This window comes from Netta rufina (genome assembly GCF_964035555.1).
Source record: "Netta rufina genome assembly, chromosome: 23".
NCBI lineage: Eukaryota > Metazoa > Chordata > Aves > Anseriformes > Anatidae > Netta > Netta rufina.
The window spans coordinates 7419011-7438951 of NC_140147.1; the positions used below are offsets into that span (position 1 = coordinate 7419011).

The window sequence follows — 19941 nt, forward strand, 5'->3', positions numbered from 1 at the left end:
TGTTAAAAATTTAAGTGTTTAGAGAGAGAAAAGCCCACTGAAGTTCTGGATTTACAGATGCTCCTATTCAAAGGAGTCAATCTCTTCTCTCAGTCAAGCCTCTCTTTAACGAAGCCACAGTCACAAACCTACCCTTTATTTTCTGTCCTATATCCAAGCCCTAAACTTGGGAGTGCTACAGAAAACTGCTCCTTGCTTAGTTCTTGTTGTATTGTTCAAAAGTACACTTAACTGAAGGGCTAAGAGCAACGCCATCTCCTAGACTGCTAACACTGCAATTACAGAGCAAGTGGGAAAAAAAGAAAGAAAAAAACAAAACAAAACAAAACAAAAAAACATTGCAAACTGCAGACTCTTGCCTTATTGTAATACCAAACCCCTGCTTCTCCTTCCAGTAGGAATGCCAAGAAAAAGATTACATTCAAAACTCTGAGTAGCCCTATAGGGCAGAAAAAAGGACTTCAAGAAAAAATACAGCTCTAGTCTTTGATCAGCACTCTCATGTTTGTTGTAGAGAACTGTTATATACTATGTACTTTAAGATGTATGGGATTATGTTAATGCAGCCCCTTAATTCTCATCTCTGCAAGCAATACCCTTTTTTATGTTCTCATGCTTGTTAGGTGCTCACAGGTACACATTTTCAGCTCATTTGGAAAGTCACTGAATGTGTCTCAATTGGATAACTCCAATTTTCTCATAGTCTTCTTTTGCGACTTCACTTAGTTATTCTTATTCTTTAGAAATCACAAATTCAATCAGCGTATTTTGTAATGCAAATTAGGAAGAAGTTATATGACCCCAACTTTCATCTCTGATGATTTCCACAATTATATACTGCCACTGTACCACTCAGTATCACAGCAAACATTCTGAAGTAATGCCAAGAGGTTGCAGTGTTCTGATACATCAATGATCTTCCAGGTCTTCATTTTTAGAAAAACAGATATTGGCAGTGCATGCAAATATGGAATAGGTTGCTCCGACAAATGTGAAGATGACATGACTGCCTGTGATCTGCTTGAATATGCATCACTTGAGAGACTAAGCTCAGTTTCTAAAAAGCCCATAAATAAACAAATCTCTCAACTTAGGCAGTTTGAAAAACACATTGCCACTTTTAAAACTACAAACTTAAAACCTACTTATTGTTTATCAGGCTACAGTACACCAGAAAACACATTTTTAATGGCCATCAGTTACTCCTATTGAAAAATGCTGTCATTTTTCCTGTATTCTGTTGTAAAGAAGGATGCCAGGCTATTCGTCTAAGTTACTGTATTTGGAGAGCTTTAAACTAGATTTGAAGGGGGATGGAGTTGTAGCTGGACTTCAACCAGTGGGGCAGTGCTCTAGTATTCATGAAGACTGAGAGGCCTCCCACCTTCCTAGGGTGAAATTGGCATGCTCAGCTCGCTCCCTGAAGTGCCTGTACACCTACCTATGCATGCAGTGAAGGGAATAAGCAGGAGGAGTTACAAATCTGTGGTTTGGTCAGGAGATTATGATTTGGTGGCAGTAACAGAGACATGGTAGGACTGCTCACATAGCTGGAATGTGGTCATGGATGGTTATGTCCTGCTCAGGAAAGACACGCTAGAAAGGCAAGGTGGCGGAGTTGCTCTTTATGTGAGAGAGCAACTACATTGTATTGAGTATTGCCCAGGGGCAAATGAGGAGCAAGTTGAGAGTCTGTGGGTGAGAATTAAGGGGCAGGCTGGCATGGGGAATACTGTTGTGGGTGTCAGATCAGGATGAAGAAAGTGACGAGGCCTTCTACAAGCAGCTGATAGCAGCCCCGCAATCACAGGTCTTGGATATCGGGGGGGGGGATTTCAAATACCCTGTTATTTGCTGGAAGGCCTACTCAGCCAGCCATCTGCAGTCTAGGAGATTCCTTCAGTGTATTGATGATAACTTCCTGATGCACATGATAGATGTGCCAACTAGGAGAGAAGTGCTGCTGAATCTTGTCCTCACTAACAGGGAAGGGCTGTTGAAGTGGTGAAGGTTGAGGGCAGCCTGGGTTGCAGTGACCGTGAGATGGTGGAGTTCAGGATCTCGTGTGGCAGGAACAGAATACCAAGCAGAATCGGAACACTGGACTTCAGTAGGGACAACTATGGCCTTTTCAAGCAATTGAAAAAGGGGAAATTCCATAGGACAGGGTACTTGAAGGTACAGGAGCCCAAGATAGTTGGTATTCAAAAGGACTGCTTCCTCCAAGCCCAAGATCAGAGCATCCCAACAGGTATGAAGTCAAGAAAGGGGGACAGGAGACCTTCATGGTTAAACAGGGAACTGCTGGGCAAACTCAAGTGGAAGAGGAGAGTCTAATCATTGAAGGAAGGGCTGGCCACTTGGGAGGAATATAAGACTATTGTCAGAGGATGTAGGGAGGCAACTAGGAAAGCTAAGGCCTCCTTAGAATTAAACTTTGCAAGAGGGGTCAAGGACAACAGAAAGGGCTTCTTCAAATACACTGTGGATAAAACTAACACTAGAGGCAATGTAGGCACACTGATGAATGAGGTGGGTGCCCTGGTGACAGAAGATAAAGACAAGGTAAAGAGAAGGCAAAGTTACTTTGTCTCTGTCTATAATACCAGAGGCTGTCCTGAGGAGCTCCATATCCCTGAGGTCCCAGAGGAAGTCAGGATAAAGGAATTTGCCTCAGTTGATGAGAACTGGATTAAGAGCAATTAAGCAATCTGGACATCCATAAATCTATGGGTCTTGATAGGATGTACCTGCAGGTGCTGAGGGAGCTAGTGGAAGTCAGTGCTAGGCCATTCTCCATCATCCTTGATAAGGCATCGGGAGAGGTGCCTGAGGACTAGAGGAAAGCAAATGTCACTCCAGTCTTCAAAAAGGGCGAGAAGGAGGACCCAAGTAACTGCAGACCAGACAGCCTCACCTCCATCCCTGGAAAGGTGATGGAACAACTTATCCGTGGCATTGTCTCTAGTCGTATCAAGGATAGAAGGGTCATTAGGGGCAGTCAACACAGTTTTAGCAAGGGGAAAATCATGTTTGAACAACCTGATAGCCTTTTATGAAGACAGAGCCAGGAAAAGCAGTGGATGTGGTCTACCATCATTTCAGTGAAACATTTGACACCATCTTCCACAGCATCCTTGCAGCTAAACTAAGGAAGTGGGATCCGGATAATCAGGTAGTGAGGTGGACTGTGAACTGGCTGGTGAAAAGAAAACAGTTGTGGTCAGTGGGACAGAGTCTACTTGGAGGCCTGCATCTAGCGGAGTTCCTCAAGGGTCAGTACTGGGATCAGTACTATTCAATCACAGAATGTTAGGGATTGGAAGGGACCTTCAAACATCATCTAGTCCAATAATCCCATATACATTCAATATATTCATATATATTAATATATATATTTCAGTATATTCATCAATGACTTGGATAAAGGAATAGAGCGCACTGTTAACAAGTTTGCTGATGACACTAAACTGAGAGCGGCTGACACACTGGAAGGCTGTGCTACCATCCAGTGAGATCTGAACAGGCTGGAGAGTTGGGCAGGGAGAAATTTAATAAAATATAACGAGGGCAAGTGTAGAGTCATGCATCCGGGCAAGAACAGGTACCAGTATAGGTTGGGGACTGACCTGTCGGAGAACAGCGTAGGGGAAAGGGACCTGAGGGTCCTGGTGGACAGCAAGTTGACCATGAGCCAGCAACTGTGCCCTTGTGGCCAAGAAGGCCAATGGCATTTGGGGTGTATCAGAAGGGGTGTGGGTAGTAGGTCAAGAGAGGTTCTCCTCCCCCTCTACTCTGCCCTAGTAAGACCACATCTGGAATACTGTGTCCAGTTCTGGGCCTCTCAGTTCAAGAAGGACAGGGAACTGCTTGAGAGAGTCCAGCGCAGAGCCACAAGGATGATTAAGGGAGTAAGGGAGTGGAGCACCTCCCTTACAAGGAAAGGCTGAGGGAGCTGGGTCTCTTTAGCTTGGAGAAGGAGACTGAGGGATGACCTTATTAATATTTAAAAAAAAGTAAAGGGGGAGTGTCAGGAGGACAGAGCCAGGTTCTTCTCAGTGACATCTAATGATAGGACAATGGGTGCAAGATGGTACATAGGAGGTTCTGCTTAAATAGGAAACAGAATTTTTTTTTTTTTTTACAGTAAGGGTGACAGAACACTGGAACAGGCTGGAACAGACAGAACACTGGTCCAGGGGGTTGTGGAGTTTCCTTCTCTAGACATTCAAAACCCACTTGGATGTGTTCCTGTGTGACCTGAAATAGGTGTTCCTGCTCTGGCAGGGGGACTGGACTAGATGACCTTTCCAGTTCCCTTCCAATCTCTAACATTCTGTGATACAGAACATACAACCATGTAAGAATTATCTTGACTTTGTCTACCACGTCATTTTAGTTTGAAGAAGCTTTAACATTACAAGGATATTTCAATACCTATGTCATCATAAAAAACATCCTCCCACTAACCTAAGCCTTCCACTTTTTTTTTTTAATATCATATAACATTATGATAAGTTATAAGGGATAAGAGAGAAATTACATTAGGGGGATAATTTTAAAACAAGAAGGGAATAGCCTCAAGTTACAGAATCACAGAATTTCTAGGTTGGAAGAGACCTCAAGATCATCGAATCCAACCTCTGACCTAACGCTAACAGTCCCCACTAAACCATATCCCTAAGCTCTACATCTAAACGTCTTTTAAAGACTTCCAGGGATGGTGACTCCACCACTTCCCTGGGCAGCCAGTTCCAATGTCTAACAACCCTTTCAGTAAAGAAGTTCTTCCTAACATCCAACCTAAAACTCCCCTGGCTCAACTTAAGCCCATTCCCCCTCGTCCTGTCACCAGGCACGTGGGAGAACAGACCAACCCCCACCTCGCTACAGGCTCCTTTGAGGTACCTATAGAGAGCGATAAGGTCGCCCCTGAGCCTCCTCTTCTCCAGGCTGAACAAGCCCAGCTCCCTCAGCCGCTCCTCGTAGGACTTGTTCTCCAGGCCCCTCACCAGCTTTGTCGCCCTTCTCTGGACCCGCTCAAGCGCCTCGATGTCCTTCTTGTAGCGAGGGGCCCAAAACTGAACACAGTACTCGAGGTGCGGCCTCACCAGAGCCGAGTACAGGGGGACGATCACCTCCCTAGCCCTGCTGGTCACACTGTTCCTGATACAAGCCAGGATGCCGTTGGCCTTCTTGGCCACCTGAGCACACTGCTGGCTCATATTCAGCTGACTATCCACCATCACTCCCAGGTCCTTCTCTGCCAGGCAGCTCTCCAACCATTCTTCTCCCAGCCTGTAGCTCTGCTTGGGGTTATTGCGCCCCAGGTGCAGGACCCGGCACTTGGCCTTGTTGAACTTCATGCAGTTGACCTCAGCCCATCGGTGCAGCCTATCCAGATCCTCCTGCAGAGCCTTCCTACCCTCAAGCAGATTGACACACGCACCTAACTTGGTGTCATCTGCAAACTTACTGAAGGTGCACTCGATGCCCTCGTCCAGATCATCGATGAAGATATTAAAGAGGACTGGCCCCAGCACTGAGCCCTGGGGGACGCCACTAGTGACTGGCCTCCAACTGGACTTGGCTCCATTCACCACGACTCTTTGGGCCCGGCTATCCAGCCAGTTTCTAACCCAACGAAGCGTGCACCAGTCCAAGCCAAGAGCAGCCAGTTTCTTGAGGAGAATACTGTGGGAGACGGTGTCAAAAGCCTTGCTGAAGTCAAGGTAGACCACATCCACAGCCTTTCCCTCATCCACCCAGCGCGTCACTTTGTCATAGAAGGAGATCAGGTTCGTCAAGCAGGATCTGCCTTTCATAAACCCAGTTTATGAAAGTTGTGCCAGTTGTGTTCAGTTTGGATATTAGGAGAAAATTCTTCTCAGAAACAGTGGTTAGGCATTGAAATGGGATGCCCAGGGAGGTGGTACTGTCACTGTCCTGGGTGTGTGTCCTGGTTTTGGCTAGGATAGTTAATTTTCCTCCTAGTAGCTGGTAGGGTGCTGTGTTTGGGATTAGGATGAGAAGAGTGCTGATAACATGCTGATGTTTTAATTGTTGCAGAGCAGTGCTTACGCTAAGCACTAAGCCAAAGACTTTTGAGTTTCTCACTCTGCCCTGCCAAGAGGCAGGCTGGGGGTGCAGCAGGAGCTGGGAGGGGACAGACGCAGGACAGCTGACCCAAACTGGCCAAAGGGGTATTCCATAACATCTGACATCATGCTGAACAATTAATATGGGGAGGGCTGGCTGCTTGGGAATAGGTTGGACATCTGTCATATGGGTGGTAAGCAACTGCATTGTGCATCACTTGTTTTGTACATGTTACTATTAGTAGTACTATCATTGTTTTCCTTTCTTTTCTGTCCTAATAAACTGTCTTTATCTCAACTGATAGGCTTTCATTTCTTTTTCTGATTCTTTCCCCCATCCCAGAAATGGAGGGTAGGAGAATGGCTGTGTGGTGCTTAGCTGCTGTCTGGGTTAAACTACAACAAGGTGGTTAAGAAAAGGCTGGATGTGGTACTTAGAGACACAATCCAGTGGTAGGAGTCAGAAAGGACAGCTTTACATTTGTATTTTGCTTACAAAGGGAACTGAAGTTACAAGATTTATTTTAAGACTTCAAATACATCTAACCTCACAGACAAGTAACACAATTCATAACTACACTAGCGGTTGATACAAATGTTCTTTACAACTACAGTCTCTAATAGATCATTTTATCTTTTGCAACTCCATTGCAACACTTTATGTCTGCAATACAGAGAACTGAAGTTAAAGAACAAAATTCTAAGATACTTAATAGATACACATTAAAACGGACTATGGATTTACTAACCTCCTTAATGGAGTCTTCATTAGGCAGCATAGAACACACACATGTGATGTAGGCTTGGCGAAAAGATGAAACATTTGCAATTTCAGGAGAATCTGCACACAATTTTGACAAGGAAGTAGCTTGTGGGATGCAGTTTGACTTCATCAAATGTTTTATTCGCATCTGCAGAAAGGAAGGTCCTTCTCGTGTAATCAATTTATTAGCTATGAAAAGAAAAAAAAGCTTTGAGAATATACCATATAACAACTAACACTTAACTGAAATTGTTTCACTACATTCACACTTTATTACAAATTTTTATAAGCTTTCTTAAAAACACTGGGTGTGATAAGAAGTCATAGCAATAAATGTAGTATTTTTTCCCCACACACATTCAGAACAAATAAGTAGGGACAGAATGCTGGGATATAGAAAATGGGGGGTGGAAATCATATCAAATGATTGCATTCATCAAGGCAATACAGAATTATGCCATGGCAGTGACGGAAGGACACTAATCAGACTATATGGTATTTTGAACAAGATACCACTAGTTAAGCTGAGATTCAGCGTCTTCAACTTTTAATTGTAGCATCATATTACAAGATAAAAGTAAAAAAAAAAAATATTTCAACCAAAGACTTTTCCACCTAATCTGTTAAACACATTGCCAAAATATGCAGAATGAATTTCAGAGAGAAAATATTGTTTTTATGGTACTTTTGAAGAACAGTATCTGAGACACGCTAGGCTTATACTCTAGATCAACCAAACAACTAATTATTACAAGAGACTGTGAGATAATTCCATATTAGAAATTCAATTATTTTTGTAATTGGTTAGCAAAATTTATTTAATGAAGTTTAAAACCGAATAAAAGCTGAGTTCAGAATTAAAGCCATTTTTATATTAGTTCAAGACATCTGGTTGAAAACCTCACCATTTAGTTTGATTCTTTCCAGGTACTTAAGATGTATTTTGCCTTTGCTGAAGAAACAGTATGCTTCTCAACAGCTACGGGCTATTCCCAGCTTTAAAAACATTAATACAAAGCATTAATACAAAGGCACCTTGACAGTCTCCAGATATGTACATATTTCAAAAGACCCTTGAAAATTAAGAGGAGTCGATATGTTCTTACACTGCATGTAATCACAGAGATCTTAAGAATCAGATGTATTTAAACAAATTTAATTTTAGATGACTGAAGTAGCATCTATTTACAACACTTCAGAAGATATTCCGTGAAACTGCTGCTGTACTAGAGGATAAAATGGTTAAAAACAACTGAAAAACCATTGTACTAGAACTCTTTCTTCTGTACCTTTACTCAAACCTGTCATTCCTGTTGTGGCCTGTAAGAAGTGTATTTTCACTCCCACTATCTCTATCAAACAGAAGACAGCAGTCAGAAAATACTAAGTTTCCATACAAGAACATCAAACAGATCAAAGGAGTGACAGAATTAAATGAAGAAAGAAAAATTTGTAACAGATCAGTGATTTCCATCTTGTATTACAGATACAGGTGTTGACCTGATAATGATTGTGAAGATAAAAATGGATTAAAGTAATCCAGCAGATACCTAGGTAATTTATAATTGTTTAATCTATGCTCCAATCATGTCCTATACAAGGCAAAAAGAATAATTCCAGCTTAGATATCATTTGACTTCTAGAAAGTCTATTACAGCAGAATCTGACCTCCTAAAGCAGAGAAACGAAGGGACTGAAGGAAGAAATCAAAGTGAAAAACAACTGACAAGAGTCTATGAAGCATGGTGTCGTAGAACTTCATGGATCAGTTGATATTTTAGTATTAACAGTGGAAGTCACTGAATTACACTTGTCTGATGATGAAAAGATATACCAGATATGTTAACAGCACAGTCTAAGAGATTAAAAAAGATTTTCCTCACCATAATTTATTGGCACATACAGCAAGATTTCTTTAAATTTTCATTTTGTCTCGCTCCACTGTGTTGGGTATACAAATCTGACACATTCATCTCTCAGATGAAAAGTAAAGTATATGTATACCTTCAAATCTAGTTCTTTTTTTTCCCCCCATAGGATTTTAGAGCTCTATGATTTATTTTTTATGTGTATATATATATACATATATATATATATACATATACACATAAAAAAACTGAAATTGTTTTAAAATGTTATTGAATATTTGGTTACAATTTCTGGAGAATCCTATGGCCTATGTTGTCTTTCCCACAGTTATATACTCTTCAAAAAAACCTGCAACTTTGCAGCACCTGTTCAACATGCTTATACTCTAAGAAGTTAACAAAAGCAACTAAACTTAAACCTGTCTCCTCCATAACATAAGCGCACAGAATTACATAATTAAAGTACCACAGTATTACTCTATTGTATCTGTAGTTATTAAATATCCTCATTGCCTCTCTGTCACTATTTTCCCAGTTCCATTACTAATAACACTACTTCTTTCATCTACCAGTTTTGCATATTTGCTGCAAACTAGAACAGCAAGAACAGGAGAGATCTCACATGGCACTCTGTGGAAGAATGGTTAACTGAAATAGGACACGAGGATGTTGGGCAGTTAAGAGGCAATGGGCTAGTAAAGTACCGTACTCAACTCACAAGAGTCTGGGCACGTACGCAGCTGGCTGAGAGCCAATCAGGCTCAAGGACATGATGCCCTTGAGCGATGGGGAAAGTCCCTAAGGCGGGAAGGTAGCTAAAAGAAGGAGAAACTACCTGAAAAGAGCGGGAAAATGTTAGCCAATCCTGAGCTTAGTTTTTGCAATATGTATGAGTTGATTATGTTCAAACTAGATAAAAGGCGACTGAGCTATCCATTAAAGTTGAAGTTCATTGTTCACTCATATTGAGCGTCTGTGTCTTCCTTCCGTCGACAACAATTGGCGCCCGAACAGGGACCTATCTGAACGGGAACAGGGACTCCGCTGGAGTTGAATCTGCGAGGGACGGAATAAGGGAGGAACCGGTCCTGCAACGCAGCCCAGGAGGTGGAAGGGACAAGAATCCCCGCACCCGCGTCGGAAAGGTGAAAGGGACAGGAGTCCCCGCACCCGCAGCTCGGAAGGTGGAAGGGAGTCCCCGCACCCGGGATGAGCCTATAAAGGGTCCCGCCGGAAAAGCGCCGCCGAGGTCTTTGCAAAGGCTGCAACTGTATATATAAAGGTATGAAAGACAAGCGGCGTATAATTTGCTCAGATGATTTTTAGAAAAGCGGAGCATTTTAGATAAAAGAATTATCAGGGATATTAGCATATGCAGTAGCGCAGGGTTGTTTTTACAAATCCTGATACAGTTTTTTGAACAAACAGAGTGGTGTAAATTGGGGACAAATTGTTTGATGATGTTATTAAAGATATTAAGTCTGCTAAAAACCTTAATGAAGCCATGGAGAGCAGTGGCTAATGCATTAGGCATACATAAAGATGAACAAAGAATTGCCGCTGCTGCAACAGAGCAGTTAGGACCACCAGGAAGGGTTAATAAGGTTAATCCACAGCAAATAAATATGGAAGGAACAGATTGCCCGTTGCCACCTTCCGTTAGAACTTTTACCATTACACAGGGGGTCTCGGGAAATTCGGAGGTGCCTGTAACAATGTCCTCTGTAGCAGAGGAGAAGCTTTCACTACCAGCAGCTCCAACCGCTCCAATAGAAAGTGAGGAAGGAGCAAGTGGAAGGACCAGTGCTAGCCTATTTCTATCGAATACAAATCCCTTCACAACGGGGGCGCAGGGGAGAGAAGGTCTATGGAGGCAAATAGCAAATGAGGCACTGCGTGAAGGGAATTATGAAACGGCAACACAGTTAACACAAGCTTTTCCGGTAGTATACTCGCCACCAGATGCACAGGGGAATGTGACGGTTAATATGACAAATTTAGACTGGAAACTATTAACTCAATTACGATCTACTGTAAATGATTCTGGCTTAAAGGGGGAACCTACTCGGCAAATGTTAGATTATATTTGGGGAACTAATATATTGCTCCCTGGGGACATACGTAGTATAATGAAGCTGATCCTAACACAACATCAACAGCTTCTTTTTAATGCGCATTGGCAAAGTGTTTGTCAAGAGGCAGTAGCTACGATAAGGGCACCTGGAGATCCGCTACATGGTGTCACGTTGGAGGAATTGATGGGACTCGGACCATATTATAGATTAGAAGCACAAGCATTGATGGGTCCAGACAAAGCTAAAGAATCAATGAGATTGGCTCGGAGAGCCTTGGACCAAATTAGAGAGCCAGGGGGGATACCATCCTATATGGGCATCAAGCAAGGAAGGGAGGAACCATTTGGGTTGTTTATTGATCGAGTAGCAAACGCAATACAAGCGGCTGGAGTACCTGATTATCTAAAGGGCACTATTCTAAAGCAGTGTGCAATTCAAAACTGCAACCCTTCAACTCGTAGTATATTAGCTACGTTACCGGGAACTTGGACAATTGAGGAGGGTTTAGAAAGGATGGCTCAGGTACCCGTGGGTCCGCAGGCTATGTTGGTAGAAGTAATAAAACAGCTAGGGGATAGTATGAAAGAACAGGCACAGGTATTAAGAGAGACTGTGCAGCAAACGCAGAATCAAGCACTCGCTGCCCTTGCTCCTTTGCAAACGCCCGGAGGCCGTCCTCCGCGACCGCGTTGTTTTCGCTGTGGGATCATGGGACATATGAGACGAGAGTGCAAAACGAAATCAGTGTGGTGTCAGAACTGCCAATCCAATATGCATAACACAGCGACCTGTCGACATGGTGCGTCGGGAAACGGCTGGAGCAGCGGGAAGGACCGCCCCGCGACGACACAAAAAGCGGCATTTACGACAGCAGCCGGAACGGCTCTGTCACCAATGTCTGCCGACCAGCCACCAGAGGGAGCCTCGGCTTGGATTTGGCAACAGCAGTAGATGTAATGCTATTGGACTCTAAACCCACCAGGGTAAAGACAGGAGTTATGGGACCAGTTACTATTAATGGTGATCCTGTGGGAGCTTTATTGATCGGAAGATCGTCTGCTACCCTGAATGGATTACAAATATTGGTTGGACTTATAGATAAAGACTATTTTGGGGAAATACAGATTATGGTTTCTGCAATGTTTCCTCCAATGCATGTACCAAAGGATACAAAGATAGCTCAATTAATTCCGTTGCCACACTTGGCGGCATCTCTACCACCGATGGTCAATAAGGACCGAGGACTCGGAGCATTTGGCTCCACAGGAAAAGTAGCGTTATTAACGCTTGGCATGCAGCAGAGACCACGACAGAAAATCACAGTATGCTTAAAGGATGAGAAACTGCAAATTGAGGCATTGTTGGACACTGGCGCAGATGTGACAATAATCAGTGCGCAAACTTGGCCACCGCATTGGCCTACATTCGAATCCAGTACCACTGTAGCAGGAGTAGGAGGTATGACTATTGCTCGTCGATCACCAGTACTGCAATGGACAATAGGTGACAAAGTTGTAAAATGCAGTGTATCTGTCTTACCGTTGCCAGATGGAGTACAAGCACTGATAGGGAGAGACATTCTTGCTCAGATGGGAATGGTTCTTACGTCAGACCACCATTTATAGGTATGGCCATTGCTTGGACTTTCCCAATCCCACTAAAATGGAAAACTGATGAACCTGTGTGGGTTGAGCAGTGGCCGCTAAAACGGGAAAGTCTAATACATGCTCACGGACTAGTACAAGAGCAGTGTCAACAAGGGCACCTAAGACTGTCAACAAGCCCTTGGAACACTCCAATTTTTGTGATTCCCAAGAAATCGGGGAAATATCGTTTACTTCACGACCTGCGAGCGGTTAATAATCAAATGTGTGCCATGGGAGCACTGCAACCTGGTCTACCTAATCCTGCTATGATACCAGAGGGTTGGCATTTATTGATTGTGGATCTGAAAGACTGTTTTTTCACAATAGCCCTCCATGAAAATGACAAACAGAGGTTTGCCTTTACTCTCCCGGCAATAAATCGTGAAGGTCCGGATCAAAGATTTGAATGGACTGTATTACCCCAGGGAATGCGTAATTCACCTATGTTATGTCAGCTTTATGTTGACGCAGCTCTGCAACCAATTCGACGAAAATGGCCAGAGACAATAATCTATCATTACATGGATGATATTTTGTTAGCCCAGAAGGAACCGTTTTCTCTACAACAGAAAAATGACTTAACACTGACCTTAAAACAAATGGGACTCATACTTGCACCGGAAAAGGTTCAGGAGACAAGCCCCTGGAAGTTTTTGGGTTGGAAAATTACAGATTCCACCATTCAGCCTCAAAAACTTACAATCCAATCGGACATCAAAACTCTTAATGATGTTCAAAAACTGCTGGGAGATTTACAATGGATCAGGCCAGTAGTCGGGATTCCGAATGAACTATTAAATCCCTTTCGGCCGTTATTAAAAGGAACTGATCCTGCTTCAAAAGTGACACTATCGGAAAAACAACAAGAAATATTACAACAAATCGCATCATTGATCACAACGAGTGTCACGCACCGACGTATATCTGACAGGCCACTCGATCTTACCATTCTATGTGGCTCACAGTACCTGATGGGTGCCATAACACAGCAAAAAATAAAAACGGGGGAGAAGGGAGGAGAAACTGTGGTATTAGAGTGGATAGCTCCTCCGTTACAACCTCGACGAACAATTCAAGAAAAAATTGCAACATTAGCAGAATTAGTAAAGAAAGGGAGGAATCGAATATTGCAGGTGGATGGGGTTCCTCCAAATATGATCTGGTTACCCATGAAGCCAGGCGATTTGGAATGGTATATACAAAATTCTGAAGAGTTACAAGCTGCACTACTGCAGGATGGCGCTACTATAGTAGCAAAAACGTTACAATCAACTGCTCTGACATGGATGGAAAACCAGGGATGGATAACTAAGCCAAAACGATCGTCTATCCCACTTAAGAATGCAGTGACAGTTTTCACTGACGCAGGAAAACGTTCTCGAACTGCTGCAGTGACTTGGAAGGATGAGCATGGTTGGAAACATCAAATTTTACAAGCCCAAGATAAAGACTCATTACAGACACTAGAACTTCTTGCAGTAGTATGGGCATTTATAAAATGGAAAGATATTCCGTTAAATGTGGTATCTGATTCCTTATATGTAGTAGGCATAGCAAATCGCATAGAAGACTCAGGCTTGAGAGACTTAAAAAATGAACGGCTGTCAGAATTAATAATCAGTCTACAGATCGCCATAGCTCAAAGAAGTGAACCATACGCAGTAATACACATAAGGAGTCATCAGTGGGAAGAAGGCCTGGGAGAAGGCAACGCTCGAGCGGACCGACTAGTCGCCGCAACAGCTACTGAAGCACCACTGTCACCCTTTTGCAGAGCTCGGGAGGCTCATGCTATTTTTCACCAGAACGCTAAGGGACTTGCACGGGCTTACAAACTGTCTAGAGCTGATGCGCAGGCGATAGTAAAAGCTTGCCCAACGTGTAGTCATTACAATTCGGGAGTGGGAATCGGAATCGGAACAAACCCGAGAGGGATTAAAACCAACGAAGTGTGGCAAATGGACGTCACTCATGTCACAGCATTTGGCAGATTGAGATATCTGCATGTAACGATAGACACTTATAGTCACATGATTTGGGCTACACCGCAGCCTGGGGAAAAAGTTCGGGATGTACGACGTCATCTTGCCAGTTGTTTTGCAGTAATGGGAGTACCACAAACTATAAAGACAGATAATGGTCCAGCCTATGTTAGTGGGCCACTTAAGCGATTTATGGAACTGTGGGACATTAAGCATATAACTGGTATTCCACATTCACCAACTGGTCAAGCTATAGTAGAAAGGGCTAATGGAACAGTTAAGCAGTACTTGGAAAAGTTTAAAGACATTACAGATGTTAGAGAGAGGGTGGATAAAACTTTATTTGTTCTCAATCATTTGTGTATATTTGGAGATGATGAGGAACCACCCGCGGCACGTCATTACATTAAGTCTGAAAATGATAATAAATGTATTATGAGAGTACTGTACCGAGATATGAAAACGGGACAATGGTTGGGGCCTGCTGACGTGATTTATATGGGGCGAGGTTATGTGTGTATCTCTTCCCCTACAGGGCCAACCTGGGTGCCTAGTCGATGTGTTAAACCAGCCATTGAAGAAAAGTCATCAAGTACGGATAACAGCAACCATGGCTGATCTAATGGCGCAAGGGATTCTGGTTGCGTTACAAGATAGTTGGTTTGAAGGTTGGCTTAAATCTGTTTTTGGGAACATGGGTGGATGGGTTTTGTTAGTTAAAGAGGGACTTCGCTTTCTCCAGTCCCTGGGAGCAAGTTGACTTATAATTGTAGTGATTGTGATTGTTGCACGTGTGGTCTTTGGCTGCCTAGCTGAGAGACTAGAGCAACTCACAGAGAGGGTGTTCGTAGCGCAAAATAAAAACGGGGGAATTGTGGAAGAATGGTTAACTGAAATAGGACACGAGGATGTTGGGCAGTTAAGAGGCAATGGGCTAGTAAAGTACCGTACTCAACTCACAAGAGTCTGGGCACGTACGCAGCTGGCTGAGAGCCAATCAGGCTCAAGGACATGATGCCCTTGAGCGATGGGGAAAGTCCCTAAGGCGGGAAGGTAGCTAAAAGAAGGAGAAACTACCTGAAAAGAGCGGGAAAATGTTAGCCAATCCTGAGCTTAGTTTTTGCAATATGTATGAGTTGATTATGTTCAAACTAGATAAAAGGCGACTGAGCTATCCATTAAAGTTGAAGTTCATTGTTCACTCATATTGAGCGTCTGTGTCTTCCTTCCGTCGACAACAGCACTCATTGCCTTTTCAGTGCTTATCTTTTCACACAAGCTCTATTACTACTTACTGTTACACGTATTGTCTGTTGAAAGCACTCAGTATCTGAAATACCTTGTTTGGATGCAAGGATAGTAAGTTCGGAAAGCTTGTAGAAAGACCTTTCAGATATGTCTAAAAAGCTATGTTGTGTGTAACAGGCCACAAGGATGATGTTTTTGTTGACTCTAAGATATTCCAAAAGCAAGCAAGCATCCCCCTTCCCCCCAACAACAACAAAAACAAAAAAACCACCACCCACAAATAAGGTTTTCAAGATCACCACAGAAGAAAGACACCTAGTGAGAATAGACATTTTAGGTAGATATTTGGGCTCTTAGAACTGGCCTTTAAGATGGCAGTTCTGACCGCCACCTCTTTAACCTTACGTTTTACTTGAGAAACCTTGCTTTGATAGACTGGTCTAAAAAAAATGATTCAGAAGTCATATTCAGATTGTTTAAGCATGTCTGCATCTACTCTAGACTATGTGAAAATGCATCTCAGCAGCTACAAAATTTCCAGAATAGCTCCAGTGTCCTGTTGCCTCTGCTTGCATCACATGAAAAAAACTCAAATGAGAGCACCTCTTTTGGCCACAAATTCAGCTCCAGCTAAATAGACAAACATTCATTAAATAAAGAACTCAATGAAATCAATAAATTCCAGGTTGCTGCACTTTCTCAGGAAGAGGGACCTACACCCAGCCCAATTCAACAGTCACAGATGTGTCAATCAATCCATTTCTTGTCTGCTGAAACTTTATTCCAAATTAAAAGACAAAGGACTGAACTACGCTGTTACTGTTGAAGACATGAGGTACTCTGAACCACATCACAGGAAATAACAAGGTACTCTTGCAAAGGAATGAAGTGTAGCAGCCACTGATAAAATCAGTCATGTGTATAAGATGCAATTAAATCTATAAAGGAGTCCACACAGAAGCATGTGAATTCACATTAGTCCACCAGAACAGATCTTGGCTTGCTACAGCTAAAGCTTGTTGAACAGTTGAACAAAACAGCTGAAGATTTTCAGGATGTAATTATCTTCAGTAAGAGGAACAAATTTTGAAATGCAAGTCTGAGCAGAAATCCACTAAAAGCAGCAACCGGATGTCCTAAAAATACTAGTAATGAAAAGCTCCAAAGCAGAATATTAGTGGTAGATAATTCTCCTCAAAACATGTTAGAGATGGGATTAACTAGTCTTTGGAGTTTGAGTGCTTCTGCTATACTTTAAGTGAAGACTGGCAAATACAGTACAACTCAAAGAGAGGCTACCCAAAGCCAGGAAGAAGGATTCTGATATGGAAGAAAGCTTGATTTAAAAATCCTTGCTTATGGTACCTTAATTTTAAGGAAAATATTTTAAGCTTGTCCCCCTCTGTTATTTTTAATTTAATTTAGAATATCACCAAGATAAACTGTGGTCTTGTGTACTCGTAATGGAACAACTATAAGAAATATCTGTAAGTACTCGATACCACTAATAGGTACGAAAAAATTCAGTGAGTTAAAATGTAGAGTTTAAGAGAAGACATTAGAAAGTTACATGAAATTACACTAAAGTTATTTTTTTTGACCTCATTTTTTTTTTGATTCAAGATATTACATCCATAGTCTAACTGCAATCAGATTCCCAGCCCAAAACTTAAGAAAAGGTAACCTTTAAACTCATGTCTCCCCTTCAAATGCACACTTTACTTGCATCTTCTTTGCCTTTGAAAGATGTGGACATTAACTATTCCTTCCTGTGAACCACTCAGGAAATCATTCAAAATCACAGCTATGCAGAACAAAGCACCTTAGGGAGTAAAAATTTTTTTTTTTTTTTTAATAATGAAAAAGAAATGCTTCTTTTAAAAAATAGACTAAAATATTTGTGCTATAGCCCAAGTGGAGATATGTTAGAGAGGATTCAGTGTGCTAGTGAGACAGTTTCAATCATAAGTATTATTTAGCAGCCTATGAATACTACTGCACAAAGCAATTTAAACTGCAACTCCCTTCTGACTTTTAATCAGTTTCCTCACCGAAATTGCACCAAGTTCTCTCTTAATAATCCCATCTCATCTCCAAAATCATATGCTTACCTTCCTCTGTTTCTACGGGTTGCTGGGATAGAATTTTAAGAAGAACTGGATTTTTCCACACTCCTTCCCTTGTGATATCCACCAGTATTTGGAGGTTGTTATTCCCAAATTCCAGTAAAGCATCATGTGAATCCTACAACATGAAAAATAAATCATTAGAAATCTTTGCTAAACATTTTAATGAAATTTTATTAAAATATAATAAAATACTAGGACAGATAATTTTACACTATTCTTCTAAGTCATTACTGTTCTGACATGCTTGCATTGGTGTCTTCACAACACATCCTTTCTCATATATGCTTCTCTAATGCTACAATAAAGCTTCCCAATTGCCATATAAAGAAACTTAGCTGTAATGACAGCTCAAAAAAAGAACTGTTCTGCAGTTGTAACTCTTCTGCAATTTTCATGTCTCTTCATGCATGCATGTAACAATTTCCTCATTTTTAAGTCTACCACTACTTTCTAGCTTTTAAATATATTTTTTTTTTCATAAAAGATGAAGGGTTTTGTAATAAAGCATATAATGCCAACTGAGAAATTGGAATTAAGACTAATTACTTCTCAAAATGAATAAAAAAACATTGTGAGCCTCAGACTTTATATTTACTGTAAGCAATAGTGAGAGAAGACTTATTTCTTTGAGAGATATTAAAGCATGCTGTTTGGTACAAAGTCCAAATTCACAGTTACATTCTTCTGATCAGTACCCTCTGACAGGGCAGTCCAGTGCCATCAAGTGTTTTCACCTTCTTGCAGAAGAAGGGTTCTGAGAGAGCAGCACACAAATTTTAGCTGATTTGATTTGGATGGACAGTGAAGCAATGATTAAAAATCATCCTAAAATTTAATGCAGAAGAAGGGGGAGCTGCCAGCATTCAGCTGTCTCTCAGTAGTCTGAGAAAAGCGAGAGGAAAAAAACATCTTTAAGGAAGGAACAGCATGCACCAGAAGGGGCTCAGAAAGGACTCTCATCTGCCAAAAGGGTGAGGCAGATGAGGGGTCGTAAGAAAATGTAGATTTCCTGGTGGTTACACATGTGAGAAGACTCAGGGAACTTAAAGAGAAAACAGAGCACAACATAAACAGCAGAGACTGCTGTACAACACTTGCAATCCTGACCAAAGTGGATCATGAACAACTTCTTTAATCAAGATGAATACTCATTTCTACTTTACACAGACACACCACTCCCTTGGAAACTAATCCATGCATAGCACATTTACAAATTAAGATCCAAGTATTTCCAATCCTGATAGTTTTGATGCTGTGAAAACTGACTCAGACACAGCACACTGAGCAGGTCTCCAACAGAGAGGTTCATCCATGAAACCTGTTTGCATTGTACTATCCTCAGGGAGATCAAGCCCTACCATTTTTAATTCTGGAAATCTGAGGGAAGAATAATAGAAGTAACACGGGAAAAGGTTATGTCAACACACAAGAAAATTAACTGGAATTGAATTCCAGCATTTAATGTTTCTAGCAGGAAAACTGACACGGTGTTGACCTGCACTGAAGAAGTTACAGTACCACTGAGCAAGATCTCCCCAGAACTGACAAAACTGAAGCTACCTAACTATCTGTAGTCAATTTGTGACTACACATGTAGTAAAAGCATTCCTTCCATCAGTCATACATGACATCAGTCATGTTTTAAGTTTGAGAGAGCATTTGATACATGACAATATCCACTGGTTCTAACAAGCTGTGTTTAGAGTTGGCAGTACTTTTAGTCATACAACCTTAGAATAGTTTGAGTTGGAAGGGACCTTTAAAGTCCATTTCTCCCACCTGACATGGGCAGGGACACCTTCCTCAAGAATCACCTGCTCAAATCACAGAATTGTCTAGGTTGGAAGAGACCTCAAGATCATCGAGTCCAAACTCTGACCTAACAAGTCCTTCACTAAACCACATCACTAAGTTCAACATCTAAACCTCTTTGAAAGACCTCCAGGAATGGTGACTCCACCACTTCCTTGGGCAGCCCCATCCAACCTAACCTTGAATACTTCCATGGACAGGGCATCCATAACTTCAGTTCCAGTACCTCATCAACCTCAACAAAGAACTTCTAATCTAAATTTACCCTCTTTTCGTTTAAAACTATTACTCCTTGGCCTACAACTACAGGTTTTTGTAAA

General features: G+C 41.9%; 1 protein-coding gene across 1 annotated transcript in view; it reads right to left on the reverse strand.

The window, feature by feature from the left end:
• RLF (RLF zinc finger) overlaps positions 1 to 19941 on the reverse strand; it is a gene marked incomplete at its 5' end in the record, with an annotated part of 59512 nt that overhangs the window by 15004 nt on the left and 24567 nt on the right. The window contains 2 exons of the mRNA XM_084300687.1: positions 6848 to 7050; positions 17792 to 17924. Of these exons, the coding sequence (XP_084156813.1) occupies positions 6848 to 7050; positions 17792 to 17924 (336 nt within the window). The remainder of the gene's footprint in view (positions 1 to 6847; positions 7051 to 17791; positions 17925 to 19941) is intronic.